The sequence below is a fragment of the Mercenaria mercenaria genome, chromosome 10, assembly GCF_021730395.1.
Source record: "Mercenaria mercenaria strain notata chromosome 10, MADL_Memer_1, whole genome shotgun sequence".
Taxonomy (NCBI): domain Eukaryota; kingdom Metazoa; phylum Mollusca; class Bivalvia; order Venerida; family Veneridae; genus Mercenaria; species Mercenaria mercenaria.
The window spans coordinates 35403222-35419786 of NC_069370.1; the positions used below are offsets into that span (position 1 = coordinate 35403222).

Below are 16565 nucleotides of genomic sequence, written 5' to 3' on the forward strand. Positions count from 1 at the left end.
GAATTTCTATTTCATGTAGAAGCCTGAAGTTGAAACACTTAATGTATTAGGTGCACTCTTCAGAATTAAGTCTTCAGATACACTTCGCATGGCCCATGTTTGCAAATTTATTATAAACACATCTAAAATGTCAAATTTGATTGAATTAAAAAAAACAAAAAAAACAGACGAAAAAATTTCAGCAGACGGACAAATTTCATAGCAAGAAAAAACAGATTTAATAATGACACATTTAAATTGTGTATTATAAAAAAGAATATTCTGAAATATAGTGAATTAGTAGGGTACCTCTGTCTTATATTGTAAATCATCGCCAAAAAGGCTTCAAAATCCCCCAGTTTGCACATAAATCAAAAATTGAAATATTTCGTCATTTGAACTATTGTTGTTATGTAAACCTAATGCAGACAATAATCACAATCGCTGCTCTAGGTAAAAACTGACACTGAGTAATTCTGAAAATGTCTGCTGAGACATGGCTAGGTTAATTATCTCTTGACCACATTACAGGGATGCTATAAAATAGGTTATACTCTAAAATATTTAGAGTGTCATAAATAGGGACTCTTTCATGAGTAAGAAGCCGCGGTCGGTCGCTACGCTCCCTCCCTTTCGGCTTCTTAATCATGAAGAATCCTATTTATGTACTCTAACTATTACAGAAAAAAAAAAATCAGCATAAAAATTTAATTGGAGCTCGTTTCAATTATTTGTTGACGATTATATTGTCGAGACTTAAACCCAGGCAATAAATCCTGCTGCAAAAAATCACGATTAATTAAGACCGTCAGCATATCCTAGTTTTGGCCTATAACTCTTTGATTTTCATTTTTTTCCTGATTATTTTGGGACTGATTTTGGTCAAAGTCGTACGTGCCTCTTCAGATTTTTTATTGCAGGTATAATTTCTGTAATACGTTGAAGTTATGTTTCAAAACTTATTTATGAAGTGTTTCAATTTCATATGTTGATATACTCAATTATATCAGCCCACAAGGTTGTTACTATACTTTTCCATTACCCGTTTCTTAATGGATCCAATATCTCAGGACGGACAGTAACAGGTTATAGAAAAATAATAATCGTGTGTATAGAGCGGTATCAGTATAAGAACGTATATAGGGGACAAACTAAGGAATACGACATGACCATGTTTTAAATATTGTTAGTGCAACTCGAAATGCGAATTGTAAAGGGCGAGATCATTAATGATGGTTTGACGCAAGAAACACTAGGGCGATATATTTATATGGCACTTTCACATCTTGATTTCGTACAAGCTCCCTTCGACCTATGTGTGATATTTCGAAACAACATGCAACGGAACAACGGAACAAAAGCATGATGCGAAATTACGCATCATCTTTTCATTGTGTGTATAATTACCTTGATAGAAATAAAAAAGAATACAGTTATTCCGTGCTGCATCTTGTTCAATAGTTGTTCAACCAAAGTGAAAGTACATTATTTTTGCAAGGCCGACTAAGACATTTATAAAATAGGGGCATAAAATTCTCGTAAGTAGGCCACTACAGAGAACTTGAAAGAAAACAAAGTGAATAAAAATACAGTGCTAAATTATAGATAAGTCAATAAATGTACATGTTTGCATATACCGGTAATGTGGTTTATAATTGACTAAACCTCAACAAATCTATAGTATCATGCAAATTTTGACTTTACCATGCAGACCGCCTAAAACTGTCCATTATGTTGGAGAATGGACAGATCGATGCGTATCTTAAGAGAATTTCGCTTAAAGGGAATTCCTATAGTTTTTTATGCGCATCGTTCTGCGCAGCCGACACTTCTATGGAAAATATGAACTTGAAAAGTCAACTGTGTGGATACATTGTTACTGACAATCTGAAATATGAGGAATTTGAATGAAATAACATTTTTGATAAGTTATATCAGTAATCTAATGTTGATACTGGTTTATGTTTGTATTGACAGTATCATGCTGACAGGTATATAGCTGTTGTTGTGGTTGTGTTTTCACATCGCATATTAGTACAAAGACAAGTGTTGTTAATATAATTAAGTAATTGACTTAGTTACTGATATGACAATATTCACCATTCCGATTATTTAGTATTCAATTATAGAAGGAATTATTAAGATTTTTAAAACTTATTTTTAGAGTTTTAGCAAACATCATGTAATCGATTTGGGCAGGTTTCGAGCAATTTCCCGTCCGGACAGGTGTTGTATTCTTGTCGGGTCTTAACATAAAATTTAGCCTGGTGACCCATACATTTTTAGCCATTTTATGCTCACAATACAATTATCTATACACAAGAAGAAAAAGAAAAATTCTATGAAAGAGTTGTTTTCAAAATTAAAAATAATATTCTTTCACTTATGGATATTTTTCATTGAAAAAAGTTCACAAAATGTAAATATGAAACAATATTTTTTTTCATTTGGACCATTATTGTAAGGATAGAGTATTACAAATATGATATGATATCAAATAAGTATTAATGAAATCTGTAAAAAGAAAAAAACGATATTGTGCTTGCCTGGATGTATTTTTGGTTGGTATCATAAAAAAGCAGAAAATTAAGAAAATGTTGATAAATCGCTGGCCAGTTTCAGCAACAGTGGGTGTAGTTTCAAAAACAATTTTTCACGAAAAAACTAGCCTGGTGACACTATTGTTTTTATATGTTCATTGTTTTCAGCACAATATTTTCCTATCATATTTGGAAATTTAAAAAAATCTATGAAAGAAAAAAAAACTATAGGAATTTCTTTAACGCCCTGTAAACCAACACTAATTAATAGTTTTATTAGAGGAAAAGGTATACTACTGTTTAGATTATGTGCTTATATTTCGAATCAGTGTGAAAAGAATTTAATTGATGTATTTATGAAACGTATTGAAAACATTTTGTATAAAAGATCAACCTTTACGTTTTGAAAGTAGTGAAAATCTGAGATTGTCTCAGATATACAAATTTATTCTCCATCAAGAAATCATTTCAGTATCTTACGAAACAATATCAGCTCTTCTATCATTAGACACAATTTTAGATAAAATACTGGTTTGTATGCAAGAAATAGAACTTAAGGTCTAACTGAAAGTAATTTGAAGTTATGGAAGACAATCAATTACAATATTTGTTAACAGACAGCCGATCGCAACGCGGAAAATATAGTATTAGAGATAGCATATCATTGTAGACCTGATAAATCCCTAACTTGGAATTTCAAAAACAATTTTTCATTGCGTTATGGTATGTAATAACTGAGATATAAACATGTTATCAATCGTAAACCAACTTTTGAAGAAAACTCTTTGTACAAACATGGAAATAGTTTTTACTATTCGATGAGAGCAATATTTTATTCTATGTTCATTACGATAGGAGTATGATGGGAAAGGACACTTCAGGAGGATATTCTATGAGATGGAGGAACAGTCAAATAAAGTATATGAGCCTCACCATGAGGGAAAACCAAACTAGTGCCATTTGCGACCAGCATGGATCCAGACCAGGCCTCCGAATCCGCGCAGTATGGTCAGGATCCATGTTGTTCGCTAACGGTTTCTCTAATTGCAATAGAATTTGAAAGCGAACAGCATGGATCCTGACCAGACTGCGCGGCTCACATGGTGCGGCTCATATTACTTTTAACGTCTCGGTCTATGACGAATATAAAGCATCCAATGAACAATAACAGCTTAATAATATTTGTACTGCAATCATTTACTTTGGCCATTTTTGCATAAATATTTCTGTTTTCAATTTACACGTATTTCAAACGGATGATTTTCTAATTAATAAAAAAGAAACGGCAAAGAAAATGCATCTTAATACTTAAAGCATGAAAACAACCTCAAGTTTTTCATCATACAGATAAAAAATGATAAAAAAATCATAATTTGTTGGTCTTCCTATTTCAAAAATCATAACTTTAATTTTACTAGTGTTTATTTCTAATACGAAAGTATTGCAATAGTTTTGTACATCATTCAGCATATGCTTTAATGACTAAGGTGTGGTAGCAAATAATACTTGATAATCGGGGTATATTAACAAAAAAAGTTGATCCTTGATGATATTAATCCTATCGAGATTGTAAATAATTTCCGTAATGTCAACTCAGGAACATCACGAATTGAGAGAAGGAAATCGGATCCCTTGGTGATGTATATTCAATAAAATGGAATGATCTTTGCCGTTGTTCTTTACTGCAGGACCCCCCACCCCCCCCCCCTACGTTCCCCCCATGCCCCCCCACCCCCCCCCCCCCCACCCGTCCAAGGCGCCTCCCTCGACACCGTCGAAACAATACGATAAATCCTGAATTCGGCTGATGTACGTGTATAAACTCTGGAGATCGTTCTGATGTTGGTTTGATGGGTGGGTTGTTGGGCGGGTGTGGTGCGCCGGTGTGCTGGGAGGGAGGGCGCAGGAGGGGGGGTGTTGGGGCGATCGGGACTGACGCGGGCGAGCGCTTTCGAGAGGGGGGGGGGGCGGCGGGGGTGCGGGCGTCGGGTCGTTGGGAGGTATAATTTGTTCATTCTGTTATTTGTTGTTTTCTTTGTGTTGCTGTTTTGTTTCTGTTGTTCCCTGGTGGGTGGCGAGGGGGGGGGGGGGGGGGGGTGGTGGGGGGGGGGGGGGGTGGGTGGGCGGGGTGGTGGGCGGGGGGGGTGGGGGGGGTAGGTGTGGGGGGTGGGGGTGGGGGTGGGGGGTGGGGGGGGGTTGGTACTTAGCCGGGGGGGGGGGGGGGGGGGGGGCGGGGGGGGCGGGGGGGGTTGGGATGGGGGTGGTGGGTTTATGGGTGGGGGGGGGGGGGGGGTTTATGGGGGAAGGGTTGCGTGGTTGCTAAAGGGGTGGGTGGTGTGTGGGGGGGTTATCTTGGCGGCCGGAAGTTTGTAGGTTGTTGATGTGGAGGGGGGAGGGTGGTTTGTGGTGTTTTTTGGATGAGTGTAAGTGGCTGGGGGGGTGGGGGGGTGGTTAGGGTAGGAGATAGGGGAAGGGGGGTTTGGTTGGTTATAACTTAATTTGGGGGTAGTGGGGGATGAGGGCGGGGGGATGGAATATTACGCTGTGGGGGGGTGGGGGTGCGGGGGGGGGTTGGGAGGGTTTGGTGGGGGGGGGGGGCGGGGGGGGGGGTGGTGGGGGTGGGGGTTGGGGGGGGTGGGGTTGGGGTGGGGGGGGGGGGTGGGGGGGGTGGGTGGGGGGGGCGGGGGCGGGGGGGGGGGGGGGGGGGGGGGGGGGCGGAGGGTGGGGGTTTGGGGGGGTGGGGGTTGGGGGTGGGGGGGGGTAGGGGGGGGGGGTGGCTTGGGGTGGGGGGGGGGGGGGGTGGGGGGGGGGGGGTGGTTATAGGCTTGTGGGGCGGGGGGGGGGGGCGTAGGGTTTGGGGAGGGGGGTGTGGGGGGTTGGTAGGGGGGTGGTGGGGTTTCTGTAGGTTGGTTATGGGGGGGGTTGGGGGGGGGGGTGGGATGGGGCTGGGGGGGGTGGTGTGGGGGGTGTGTGGTTGGGGGGGGTCGAGGGTTTGGTTGGGGGGAGTGTGGTGTGTGATGTGTGGTGTGGGTGTGAGGGGTGGGGTGGGTGTGTGGATGGGGGGGAGGGTGGGGGGCTGGGGGGGGGTAGGGGGGGGTGTTGGGGTGAGGGGGGGGGGGAGGTGGGGGGGGGTTACTGTTTGGGGTGGGCGTGGGGGGGGGGGGTTTTCTGTTCGATTCTTGAGTTTGTTTTAGTTGTGGGCGGGAGGCGTGGGGTGTTAAGGGGTGGGTTTGGGCTTGAGTCATTCGTGGTTTGGGGGGGGAAGTACGGGGGCGGGGGGGGGCAGCCGCGAGGCCCTCCAGGGGACTACCCTGGGGGGGACCGCCCTGGGGGTCAAGGGTACAGTATTTTAACAACCTCACTTAACCTTTTCGAACATGGGTGGCTGGATTGGGGGTAGGATGTGCTGGCTAAGGGTGGTCAAATAGTATATTTAAATAGAATAAAATAACAGATTTTTGTATGTATTGATATGATTATGGTTATGTTGTATTATGTTTAGGTTGGGTGTACGTGTTGGTGGGGTGGGAGGTGGCACTTGCAGTCTACGGGGCCTCCTCTGGTAATATGTTTGTTTTTAATGAATGATGTTGCTTCTTGTACTATTTTTTTGCCAAAGGGTTTTTCGTTTTTTTTCTTGTTCTTGCGTCATGATGTTTTTATTTAAACTTTATTTTGTTTTAAACCGAATTTTCTATCTCCGGTTCCAGCTTAATTATATTGGGTAAAAAATAAATTTTTAATTTTTGCGATATTTTGGATGTTTCTTGTGTCATTTACATTAGCATTAGCATAACATATTAGTTGATCACCCCAAAAGAAAGAATTGTTGGTTTGAATTGTTATGGTTGTGGGTGTGGGTTGTGTGGGGGTTTGTGTTTGGTTGAATGGGTGGTGTGGGGAATAGGTTGGTCTTGTTAGTTGTGGTATTGTTTTATTGATTTTGCAGAGATGATTCAGTGCTTTTGAATGTCATCTGCCTCCGTTGAGCTGTTTATAGCGTAGCTGATATTTTTTGGGGGGGAAGTGGCAGGAGGGCGGCAAGTTTTTAATAGTTTTCTCCAACAAATTTCACATGTTGTTTAGACTTTATTTTCTAGTTCTAGTGTGCGGTTTCTGTATTTTGCAGCAGCAATGTGGTTTTGTTTTTGGTTTTCATTTTGGTGTTATTAGTACAGGTCCGTTGTATGATAAACTTTTGACGTAGTTGTGAGTAGTAGTAGTAGAGTGGAAAGAGGATAGAAGTAAGTGAGTAAGTGACGTTTTCGGACGACGAGTCCAATTCAGGAGGGTAGGTAGGGTTATTTCAATGCAGGTGGGTTAGGTAATCGGATTTAATATTTTATCCTATTGCTTAGGTTGCACACTTTTATAGTTATTTACTACTTTCCTGGAACACCCTTACTTTGAAGTAGAAGATTAGTACCGGGCCGTAGAGGCTGTTAGCGTTTAGCCTTACGTTTGCGATTCTTTTTATTTCCCATTTGGTTTTTTTCGCGTTGGTTTCGAAATCACACCGTGAGATTTAGACTTGTTTTTAACCATTGTTTTTTTATCTATGTTTTTAATTATACATTTTTTTCAAAGACAATTTGAAAATATTTCACAATTTGCAGTAATTTGTATTTTAAAACAGGCCACTTTATGGTATACAATAACGAACCTGAAATATGGAAAAAAAATGGATGTTGATGTTGAAATAACCTTCAGAATAGTTTTGTGGGAGTAATGTATTAGCATCATTCTTATACTGAACAGTGTTTCTCTTTGCAAAAAAGACGTGGACGCCTCGGACATGTTGACTACACTAATACTGGCAATATACCAGTGCGGAATTTAACCTGCACGAATTTTCCGAATGTTTTCGTGACTATGCATTCATAATACGATAAATTTCATTATTATGTAAACTTTGTGCAAAACTTAATAATGTGAATAAATCAAAGTTAAGAATTACGTTATAATTTGGTGTTATAAAGCTGTTCATAACCGGGAAGGAAGTGTTTCTTATAAGGTACAAGTCAGTAGTATCAGGGTTTGTTATTGAATAGGTTTGATGATAACTAAGAATGCAATTTTGCTTAATGTTGTTGTTGTTTTTTTGTCTACACTTTTATATCTGTTTATTTATCCAATTCATTGGAATATATACATGTACGACATGGTTATCAAGTTCGCATTTATCAATTGCATTTTATATCCTTAACTTTAACATTAAAGCTACCTTTTTATTCCCTTTCATAATAGTTTCACTGAATTATGAATACTATCATTACTTAACCAGTTCTAAAAAATGTAAGTATTTCATGACGAGCGATATTAAATAAATTACAGTATGTTAATCAAATGCCAGGTATCAGAGTCATATGAAAATTGAGTTTGTAGATCAGATAATGATAAAGTCTAGGGAAAGATCCTTTGGAAGCTTTGAACGCAAAAAATCAACGTAAATAGCAGACTCGGTTTGATTGAGTCATGAGAGGTAATGGAATGCGAAACACCCCTCATACCCCCTACCAACGGCTTGAGTTGAATTCTGTTATGTATTCTATGATCCAAAAGGACCAGAAAATATAACACCACTCAGTCCAAGTACGGGGAGACTTTACTGATGCCGCATGCCACCTTAAAACTGCTGTTGTGATAGTTGATAAAATATGTGAAAAGATCATGTCAGATGAAAACTAAAACTGATTCCAGGAATATATGAGCCGTGCCATGAGAAAACCAACATAGTGGGTATGCGACCAGCAAGGATCCAGACCAGCCTGCGCATCCGTGCAGTCTGGTCAGGATCCATGTTGTTCGCTTTCAAAGCCTATTACAATTAGAGAAACCGTTAGCGAACAGCATGGATCCTGACCAGACTGCGCGGATGCGCAGGCTGGTCTGGATCTTTGCTGGTCGCATACCCACTATGTTGGTTTTCTCATGGCGCGGCTCATATATACGTCTTCTGAATCCTAATTGTACAGGGCACTGTGACCTTGATACTGAAAACGGTTACCGGTCAATAACAGGTGAGAACCTAGACTATCAACTATGAAATTTCATCAGCAGAGATTGACCTTGACTGAATTTAAGGATAAATACAGTAATGGCCATAGACAAAAGCGTACTGAAATTAAAAACCATGTTTTCTAAATTTCACACTTCTACCGCATATCAATTCATAGCTTAAAGTACATTTGAATTATGTGATTTTATACTTCTTAGCGGACCAATTCATGCAATTTGCTGGAATGCGGTTGATAAATTGGAAACTACTCTCTACTCTCACTCGATTTTCATGATTAACAAAAAATAATGCTCGATTTGCTGCAGGAGAATTATTGATGAAAATTGTTTTTCCGTTCTTGCTAAGAGCTGTTCATGTTACGAATTTGTAATTTCTCTTATCATTTATTTAAGTATGTTCTTTTCTTAATTGTCAAGAAAACATAATGAAAGCTTACAGAAACAAATGAGCCACGCCATGAGAAAACCAACATAGTGGGTTTGCGACCAGCATGGATCCAGACCAGCCTGCGCATACGCGCAGTCTGGTCAGGATCCATGCTGTTCGCTAACAGTTTCTCCAATTCCAATAGGCTTTAAAAGCGAACAGCATGGATCTTGACCAGACTGCGCGGATGCGCAGGCTGGTCTGGATCCTTGCTGGTCGCAAACCCATTATGTTGCTTTTCTCATGGTACGGCTTAAGTATTGGTTTTCATTTTTGTCAATTGATGTGTTACCCATGTCCTGGTTATGAAACTATGAAGATGAAAGAAATAGTTTATACTGTTTAAATCTGCTAATTGTGTTTTACCTTTATCAATAAATAGTATAGATATAGTATTAGAGATCAATCAATGAACAATTATAATCCTACCTTGCATATTTACCTATACATATGAATGACACAAATTAAAAGAAACAACGAAGTAGCTGTTTGGTTAAAAACTTAGTGTGTAATGTCAATTTTCTTGGTAAATACGCAAGAGTTTTTCTTGCTTTTGTATACGGTGTGTGATATGACACAAGTAACATTATATCTAATTTTCAGTTTAAAAAGTATAATGTAAAATTTATGTTAAGCTGACAGCTAAGTTTATGTCATAATAGTATCTAAAATCTAAAGTTGCTGTTAAGCTGAGAGCTAAGTTTATGTTATAATAGTACCTAAAATGTAAAGCTGCTGTTAAGCTGACGGCTAAATTCATGTTATAATAGTATCTAAAATCTAAAGTTGCTGTTAAGCTGACAGCTAAGTTTATGTTATAATAGTACCTAAAATCTAAAGTTGCTGTTAAGCTGACGGCTAAATTCATGTAATAATAGTATCTAAAATCTGAAGTTGCTGTTAAGCTGACAGCTAAGTTTATGTTATAATAGTATCTAAAAATCTAAAGTTGCTGTTAAGCTGACGGCTAAATTCATGTTATAGTGAGTCATGGTTTACCAAAATAGGTAGGTTAGAAGTCCTATTTATGCAGAATTACTATTATTTCACATGAAAATACGTTTTTGCACGTCAGTTTTCTTCAGTAAAATAGTTTCTTAACCCTTAGCCTGCTGCAGGCGAATTTAACAGCCTTTACAAACAGCTTGGAACCAGATCAGACGCCGATTAAATCGGCGTCTGATCAGGTTCCAAGCTGTTTGCTACTCTGACAATATTTCTTCCAATTTTGGAGCAAATTGAATGAACTTAACAATTTTAGCAGACGACATTTCCAGCAGACGACAATTTACCTAGCATGCTAAAGGTTAATTATATGTATTTACCAATCGTGACAGTAACTGAAATTTATATTAAAGCATGATTTGTATTACAATTCTGTCGTAGATTAATACTCTGTTGTTCAGTCATCCATGTTAAACGAGTGTTCTAACTAAAGCCTGTCTCACACAGAACACACGGCTTATACGGTTGGCCACCCGTGTAAACCGTACATACAACCGAACCAACCGTGGCCTTATCCGAGTTACACTCGGGCCATTCGAGTGTATTCGTGAAAGCCGTGTATGATTTTTAAAACTTTAAAAAAACTGGCACGGGTGCCATGTCCGTGTATGATCGTATTAGCGATCGTACAAGACCGTGAGAGACCGTGTGAGACCGTACGAGACCGTATATACAACCGTACATGAAGTCCACTCCACGAGTGAGCTCAACCGTGTCAATATCGTATATAAATCGTATTGAATCGTGTGAAACCGTTCCCAAGTCCTACATCCAACACCCGGATTAACACTCGAATGTCACACGATCACCGTACGATTCACACGAGTGTACACACGGTTTTATACGATCGCCATACGACCAATACGGTTTCATACGATCGCCATACGACCAATACGGTTCAAGTACGAATTATACATGGTCAAGTACGACCACACACGGTCTCTACGTCTGTACAAAACTCGTGTATGATCATACAGCACTCGAACACAACAGAAAACACAACTACCTGCTGCCACCTTGAAACAACAGAGTACTTGCTACATAATGCCTCCAAAGAAGAAGAAGGTCCCCAAAAGAATCCCCATGGAAGATTCTCCCAGCGAGAATACAAAAAGGGCCACCAAGGCCCTCCGACCACTTCAACCTGTTGACCCTGTCGACCCTGATGAGCTGCAGGACCCGCTGGCACCACCTGACGAGATACCCAGAGATTCAGACTCGGATGCCAGCTCGATGGGCCCTCCAGGAACTGCTGCACCCTCGAAAAAAAGGTACATTTTACATTGCTTCACATTTTTATTTATTTGTATATTTATTTATTTTTAATTTTTATGTAACATGGAGTAAATATTGATATCAATGATTCTCAGTATGTAGATATTATTTTTGACAAATTGACAACTCTACTATAATTGTTTTAACTTAAATAAATTAACAGACTGAGTATGTTTATTCAGTTTATTAATTTTTTTTTGTCTAATTGCAGAACCATCCAGCGCATCACCCGAAAACGCACCGATGCCGAGGAAGTCGATGTGATAGAGTGGATCCAGGCTAACCCCAGTATTTTCAACAAGGCGCATGCTGATTACAAAAACACGAAGAAGCGGGACCAGTTGTTCGCCGACAAAGCCGACCAGCTTGGAGAGGGGTTGACCGGACAGGACCTATACAAATGGTATCTTGGGCAGCGTACGGCGTTTACAAAGTTGATCAAGCGTCCGGCCAGTGGCAGTGGTACAGTCTTGATGACCGCCCGACAGCAGTGGGTGGTAGAGAGCATGTCCTTCCTCAAGGGGCATTGTACATCGATCCCCGTACGGAAAGATGTGGATGTGAGTATTTTTTTTTAAATATTTATTCTTTTTTAAATCTTATTTTGTTTATTAATGAAGAATGTAACTGTTAGAATAATGTATGTAACCAACCAGTTTGATTTTTGTTAATAAAATATGATATTTGTCTTTTGCAGTTGACTGCTGCCAGGAAGAAGCGGTACGGCGATGCACCCTCACAGAACATACCAGCCTCAGACCCAGCTGCACAAGAAGATGCACCGTCTACACCTTCTACAGCTTCAGTCCACTCAGATTCAGATCTGCTAGAAGAGAGGGAAGCTGTAAGTATAATTAACCACAGAATTTTTTCAACAACTTTGAACATATGTAAAATATAAATTGTCGATCGCATATTGTAGCCAAAGTATTAACTGGCCTGCATAGCTCAGTGGATAATGCGCTTGCCGTGTAATCCATAGTTCGATCCCGGGTCGGGGCACACACATATATGCCAGTCATATTGCAGCATAATGCTGACTGACAAATCAATGCTACGTCCGGCATATTTTTTAAATAAATCTACCAACAAATATTTTAGAATCAATGAATTTTAGAGTAAATTAAGTAATAAATATTTGAGAAAATTATTTAAATATCTTACTTTAATAGCTATGTTTTGATTCCTTTACAGTTGACACAGGAGTTGAGACAACTGAGGCAAGAAAGGACTGACGCGGCAGTTGTCACCACCAGACAACTGACACACCTAATGCGCCAAATGACGCCATCTCTCCGGGATCAGTTCATGACCGAAACCCTTGCCTCCGCCGTGCGTTATGTGGACCTCTTCAGGGAGCAAACCCAGCAGCTGCCACCACAGCAGCTTCCCTCTGTACCAACACAGCAGCATCAGCCCATCTTCCAGGACTTCAGGACCCCTCAACGCCCAATGCACCAGGCACAGCAGCAGCCACCACAGTATGCCCAGGACCACGCCATGGCCCTTCAACTGGCACAGCAACTGAATCCCCCCACCACTGAGACAGAGAGACGACACTTCTTCACCACACTTCAAGGCTGCTATCCAGATTTTACTGGATCTTCATGTCCACCACCAGCCCCTACCTATGCAACACTAACTGTTCGTCGCACCCCAACAGCCACAGTGACCACAGATGGTATCATTGCAGGTGCTGCTGCTGCTGCAGGAATACCTTCATTTTCTACTACCACCGTCCAAAGTCCCACCGTGAGCACACCACAGATGGCCAGTTCACCCGCCACTCAGCCTGCTGACGCAAGTCAGAACATGTCTTCGTTTATGAGGGATATGATTCGGGACGGTGACGAGACTACCTCATACTGAACCAAGACACCAAGAACTGTTTCCGGGAATTTGTTATTATGGCAATTTTTAAATGATTTTTAATCAAGGAGTTTAATTTGAAATTATTATAAGACAGTCATTGGAGTCTAATGACTATTTTGTTGTTGTTTAAAAAAAATTTAAATGATTATGCTGACAAACATGATGCTGATGTTGTGATTTTGATTGTCATATTTTTTTCAAGTGGTTAAACTTAAAATAAAGTTTATTGTTGAAATGTAAAACATGTATTTCTTTTTCGTTGAATATTATAAATATTTAGGAAGTAGTTCTTTTATAACGGGGAGATTTCTTTGAAATAAGATTGGCTTTATTATAAATGCACTGCTTATTATTAAATATTTTATTATTATCACTTTGCAAAAATAAAATTAAAGGTTCCCATAGAAAGAAATAAGATGTACCTTTATAAGCGAGCAGTGGTTATTTTCTTAGATATTTTCTTTGAAATAACATTTGCTCCCTTATAAAGGTACATCTTATCTTATTATTCATTTTTCCCTTTGAAGAAATAACTACTTTGTCCCTTGGTCCAAAAATCAAGTTACCAGTTAGTAAGCTGTACTCTTATCAAAACCACTTTGAGCTCAAAAAGTGCTATTACACTTTCCAAACACGATATCTAGCAAATGTAACTGTGTATAAAGAAGCAAAGAACATCAAACTGACTGTATATACAAATATTTTATCCCAAGATTACGCGTTGCTTTTTCAAAGCGGTGTTTAATCTGGGGCTTACATATTTGTAATCATGCCTATAGACGACATTGGCATTTAAAGAATTAAACCATATGATGGCAATCATAGAACTTTTGGATTGTTCTTGGCAGGATTATATTTTATACTGGAAAAAGGTTAAATTTTATTTATTGTATAACGTTTAAAGCAATTCAACACTTACTTAACTCTTTTGACACTAATTTATTAAAATCTCTTTGAAGACTTGAAAAAAAACCCTGCTAAACTTTCAAATCATGATATCTAGCAAATCAAATATGATTGTATGTATAATGAGTCCGAGCATTTAGATTCCAATATCAATTCATGAAATGATATACAAAGGTTACTAGTCTATATCAACTGCAAAAGTCACCAGTCTATTATATCATCTGTTCTTGCCATGGAACCGAACCAGCTTCCGACATGAAGTAATCCCTGAGGTAGTTTCTTTGTTGCTTTCCAAGGTTGTGGTCTACGTTGCGGCCAGCATGTCCTCCTGCGTCCACTAGTTGACTCTCCTCTCGCCATACCCCGGGTACTAGGGCATGGTTTTGGTCATCATGGTCGGCATTGGCTGGTACACCAGGGTAACGTATCCTCAAAAGGTTGTGCAACATGACACAAGCAAGGACTAGGGACTTCACACTTTCTGTTTTCTTATAAACTGTTGCATTCAACAGACATTGAAATTTGTTGGCCAATATTCCGAATGCATTCTCCACCACCCTTCTGGCACGAGACAGCCTGTAGTTAAATATGCGCTCATCGTGGCCAAGGCCCATCCTTGAGTAGGGTTTCATCATCCATGTCCTCAAGGGAAATGCTTCGTCTCCCAGGAAGAAGTAGGGCAGGTTTTCCGTCAGGCCTGGCAGTGGCTCTGGATCAGGGAAGCCTAGCTCACCTCCTTCCACCAATTCCCTTAATTCAGATTCGTTGAACACTTGGCAATCGGATGCTGAGCCATACTCCGCCACTGATACCCATATAAACTTGTAGTCGGCATCTGCCAATGCCAGAAGGATCAAGGAGAAGAAGCCCTTGTAGTTGTGGTAGAGTGATCCAGAATTTAGTGAGGCCTTGATAGGAATATGCTTGCCATCCAGGGCACCACAAGCATGAGGGAAATTCCACTTGGTGTTGAACCTGGTACTGACTTCCCTCCATTCATCTGGCTCAATAAGTGGTGGCATAACTTCGGCTTGGAATGTGTCGACTATAGCCTCCAGGACTGTCGGTATGAATGTTGAGATTGTGTTGTCTGCTACCCGGAAACTGTACATCAACTCTCTGAATGTAGCACCAGTGGCCATGTGTCTGAGTGTGATTGCAAGCTTCAATCCAGGGTCCAATGGCTCTCTGAAAATAATAAAAGTAAAAAATTATTAATCATCGACATGTGTTTTACAATTCTCACATTTAAATTTATTATTGGATATGTTGCTATTCCCTGAAAAATAGATATTATTGTTTACCTCCAATTGGTTGTTTTCTTGGTTATTTGTGGCCCGACACGTCTCACAAACTCCTGAAACAAGTCAGCATCAACACGGAGGAAGTTCTTGTAACACCTGGGGTCCTCTCTGTTTAGTTCATGTAACAGAGTATCATATTGACCAAAACATGACCCTTCTTTGAGCCATTCTCTTGTCCAAACTTGCCTCCTTCTTCTTCTCCTTCTGTTGGCTTGTTCTTGTCTCCCCTCACGCCTTCTGGCCAAAATAATCTCAATGTCTATCAGTCTTATCATGATTTCTAATTCCCTTATTCTGTCATCTGCCATTTTGATAACTTCTCTGTTGAAAGTTCGAAAATTTATGAAGCCAAGCCATCAAAACGAGTCAATTTATATCAAAACATACACGAATGTGTGATAATTCGAGCATAACTCGAACAAAAGTCGGTGGGACCGTATGTAAACCCTGTAAATGTCCAGTTAATCGAGTAAAAGTCGTGTTTAATCGTACTAGGCCGTAACAGACCGTACTATACCGTACTTGGAACCGTTCAACAATCGTATGAAAATCGTTTTGCAAATCGTGTTCCAACCGTGACAAACCTTGCTTGACCGAGTATATCCGTGCTTTGTTCGTACATACTCGTGCTACATTCGAGTCTAAATCGTACCAACTCATCCCCAGGCACGGTTGGAGCTCAATACTCGTACCAGTCAACCCGTGTATAACCGAGTATACCGTATTGGAACCGTGTGCCCAACCGTGTTCTGTGTGAGACAGGCTTAACAGTGGTACTTGTTCGGTAATTCTTTCATAAAATGATTTAATTTGTGACCGTATTGTCGATAACAAATATAATAATTATATGAGCCGTGCCATGGGAAAACCAACATAGTGGGTTTGCGACCAGCATGGATCCACACCAGCCTGCGCATCCGCGCAGTCTGGTCAGGATCCATGCTGTTCGCTTTTAAAGCCTATTGCAATTAGAGAAACCATTAGCGAACAGCATGGAACCATGACCAGACTTCCCGAATGCGCATGCTAGTCTGGATCCATGCTGGTCGCAAAGCCACTATTAGGTTTTCCCATGGCACGGCTCATATCAGGTATTTTTTTCATTAGCTCTAAGGTATCAGTTATATTCTCGGAGGACTTTACCCTCGTGATCAAATCAGATAGCTTCGAGTTTCTATCTTTGTTTCATTGAAAATATATTTATAAATGTATGGTAGCAGCTTTACATTCAATAAATGT

At 40.2% G+C, this 16565-nt stretch overlaps 3 protein-coding genes across 3 annotated transcripts in view; 1 reads left to right on the forward strand and 2 right to left on the reverse strand.

Moving 5' to 3' along the window:
• LOC123559392 (zinc finger protein 32-like) overlaps nucleotides 1–16565 on the reverse strand; it is a 124041-nt gene that overhangs the window by 66477 nt on the left and 40999 nt on the right. The gene's annotated exons all lie outside the window — the stretch shown is intronic.
• LOC123557546 (uncharacterized) lies at nucleotides 10827–13113 on the forward strand. Its single transcript, XM_053516866.1, has 4 exons — nucleotides 10827–11240; nucleotides 11456–11804; nucleotides 11942–12088; nucleotides 12439–13113. Exons 1-4 carry the CDS (start codon nucleotides 11014–11016, stop codon nucleotides 13111–13113), a joined length of 1398 nt encoding a protein of 465 aa, XP_053372841.1. The 5' UTR covers nucleotides 10827–11013.
• LOC123556208 (uncharacterized) lies at nucleotides 14235–15634 on the reverse strand. The gene is made up of 2 exons (XM_045346789.2): nucleotides 15327–15634; nucleotides 14235–15210 (listed from the first exon to the last, which is right to left on the reverse strand). Exons 1-2 carry the CDS (start codon nucleotides 15632–15634, stop codon nucleotides 14235–14237), a joined length of 1284 nt encoding a protein of 427 aa, XP_045202724.2.

What these genes read in the sequence shown, in the direction of transcription:
- LOC123557546 (XM_053516866.1), top strand. Translation starts at nt 11,014, where the DNA reads ATGCCTCCAAAGAAGAAGAAGGTCCCCAAAAGAATCCCCATGGAAGAT. An exon ending in GCTGCACCCTCGAAAAAAAG is followed by an intron (nt 11,241 to 11,455) that starts GTACATTTTACA and finishes GTCTAATTGCAG; the next exon opens with AACCATCCAGCGCATCACCC. An exon ending in TGCTAGAAGAGAGGGAAGCT is followed by an intron (nt 12,089 to 12,438) that starts GTAAGTATAATT and finishes ATTCCTTTACAG; the next exon opens with TTGACACAGGAGTTGAGACA.
- LOC123556208 (XM_045346789.2), bottom strand. Translation starts at nt 15,634, where the DNA reads ATGGCAGATGACAGAATAAGGGAATTAGAAATCATGATAAGACTGATA. An exon ending in AAGAAAACAACCAATTGGAG is followed by an intron (nt 15,211 to 15,326) that starts GTAAACAATAAT and finishes TATTATTTTCAG; the next exon opens with AGAGCCATTGGACCCTGGAT.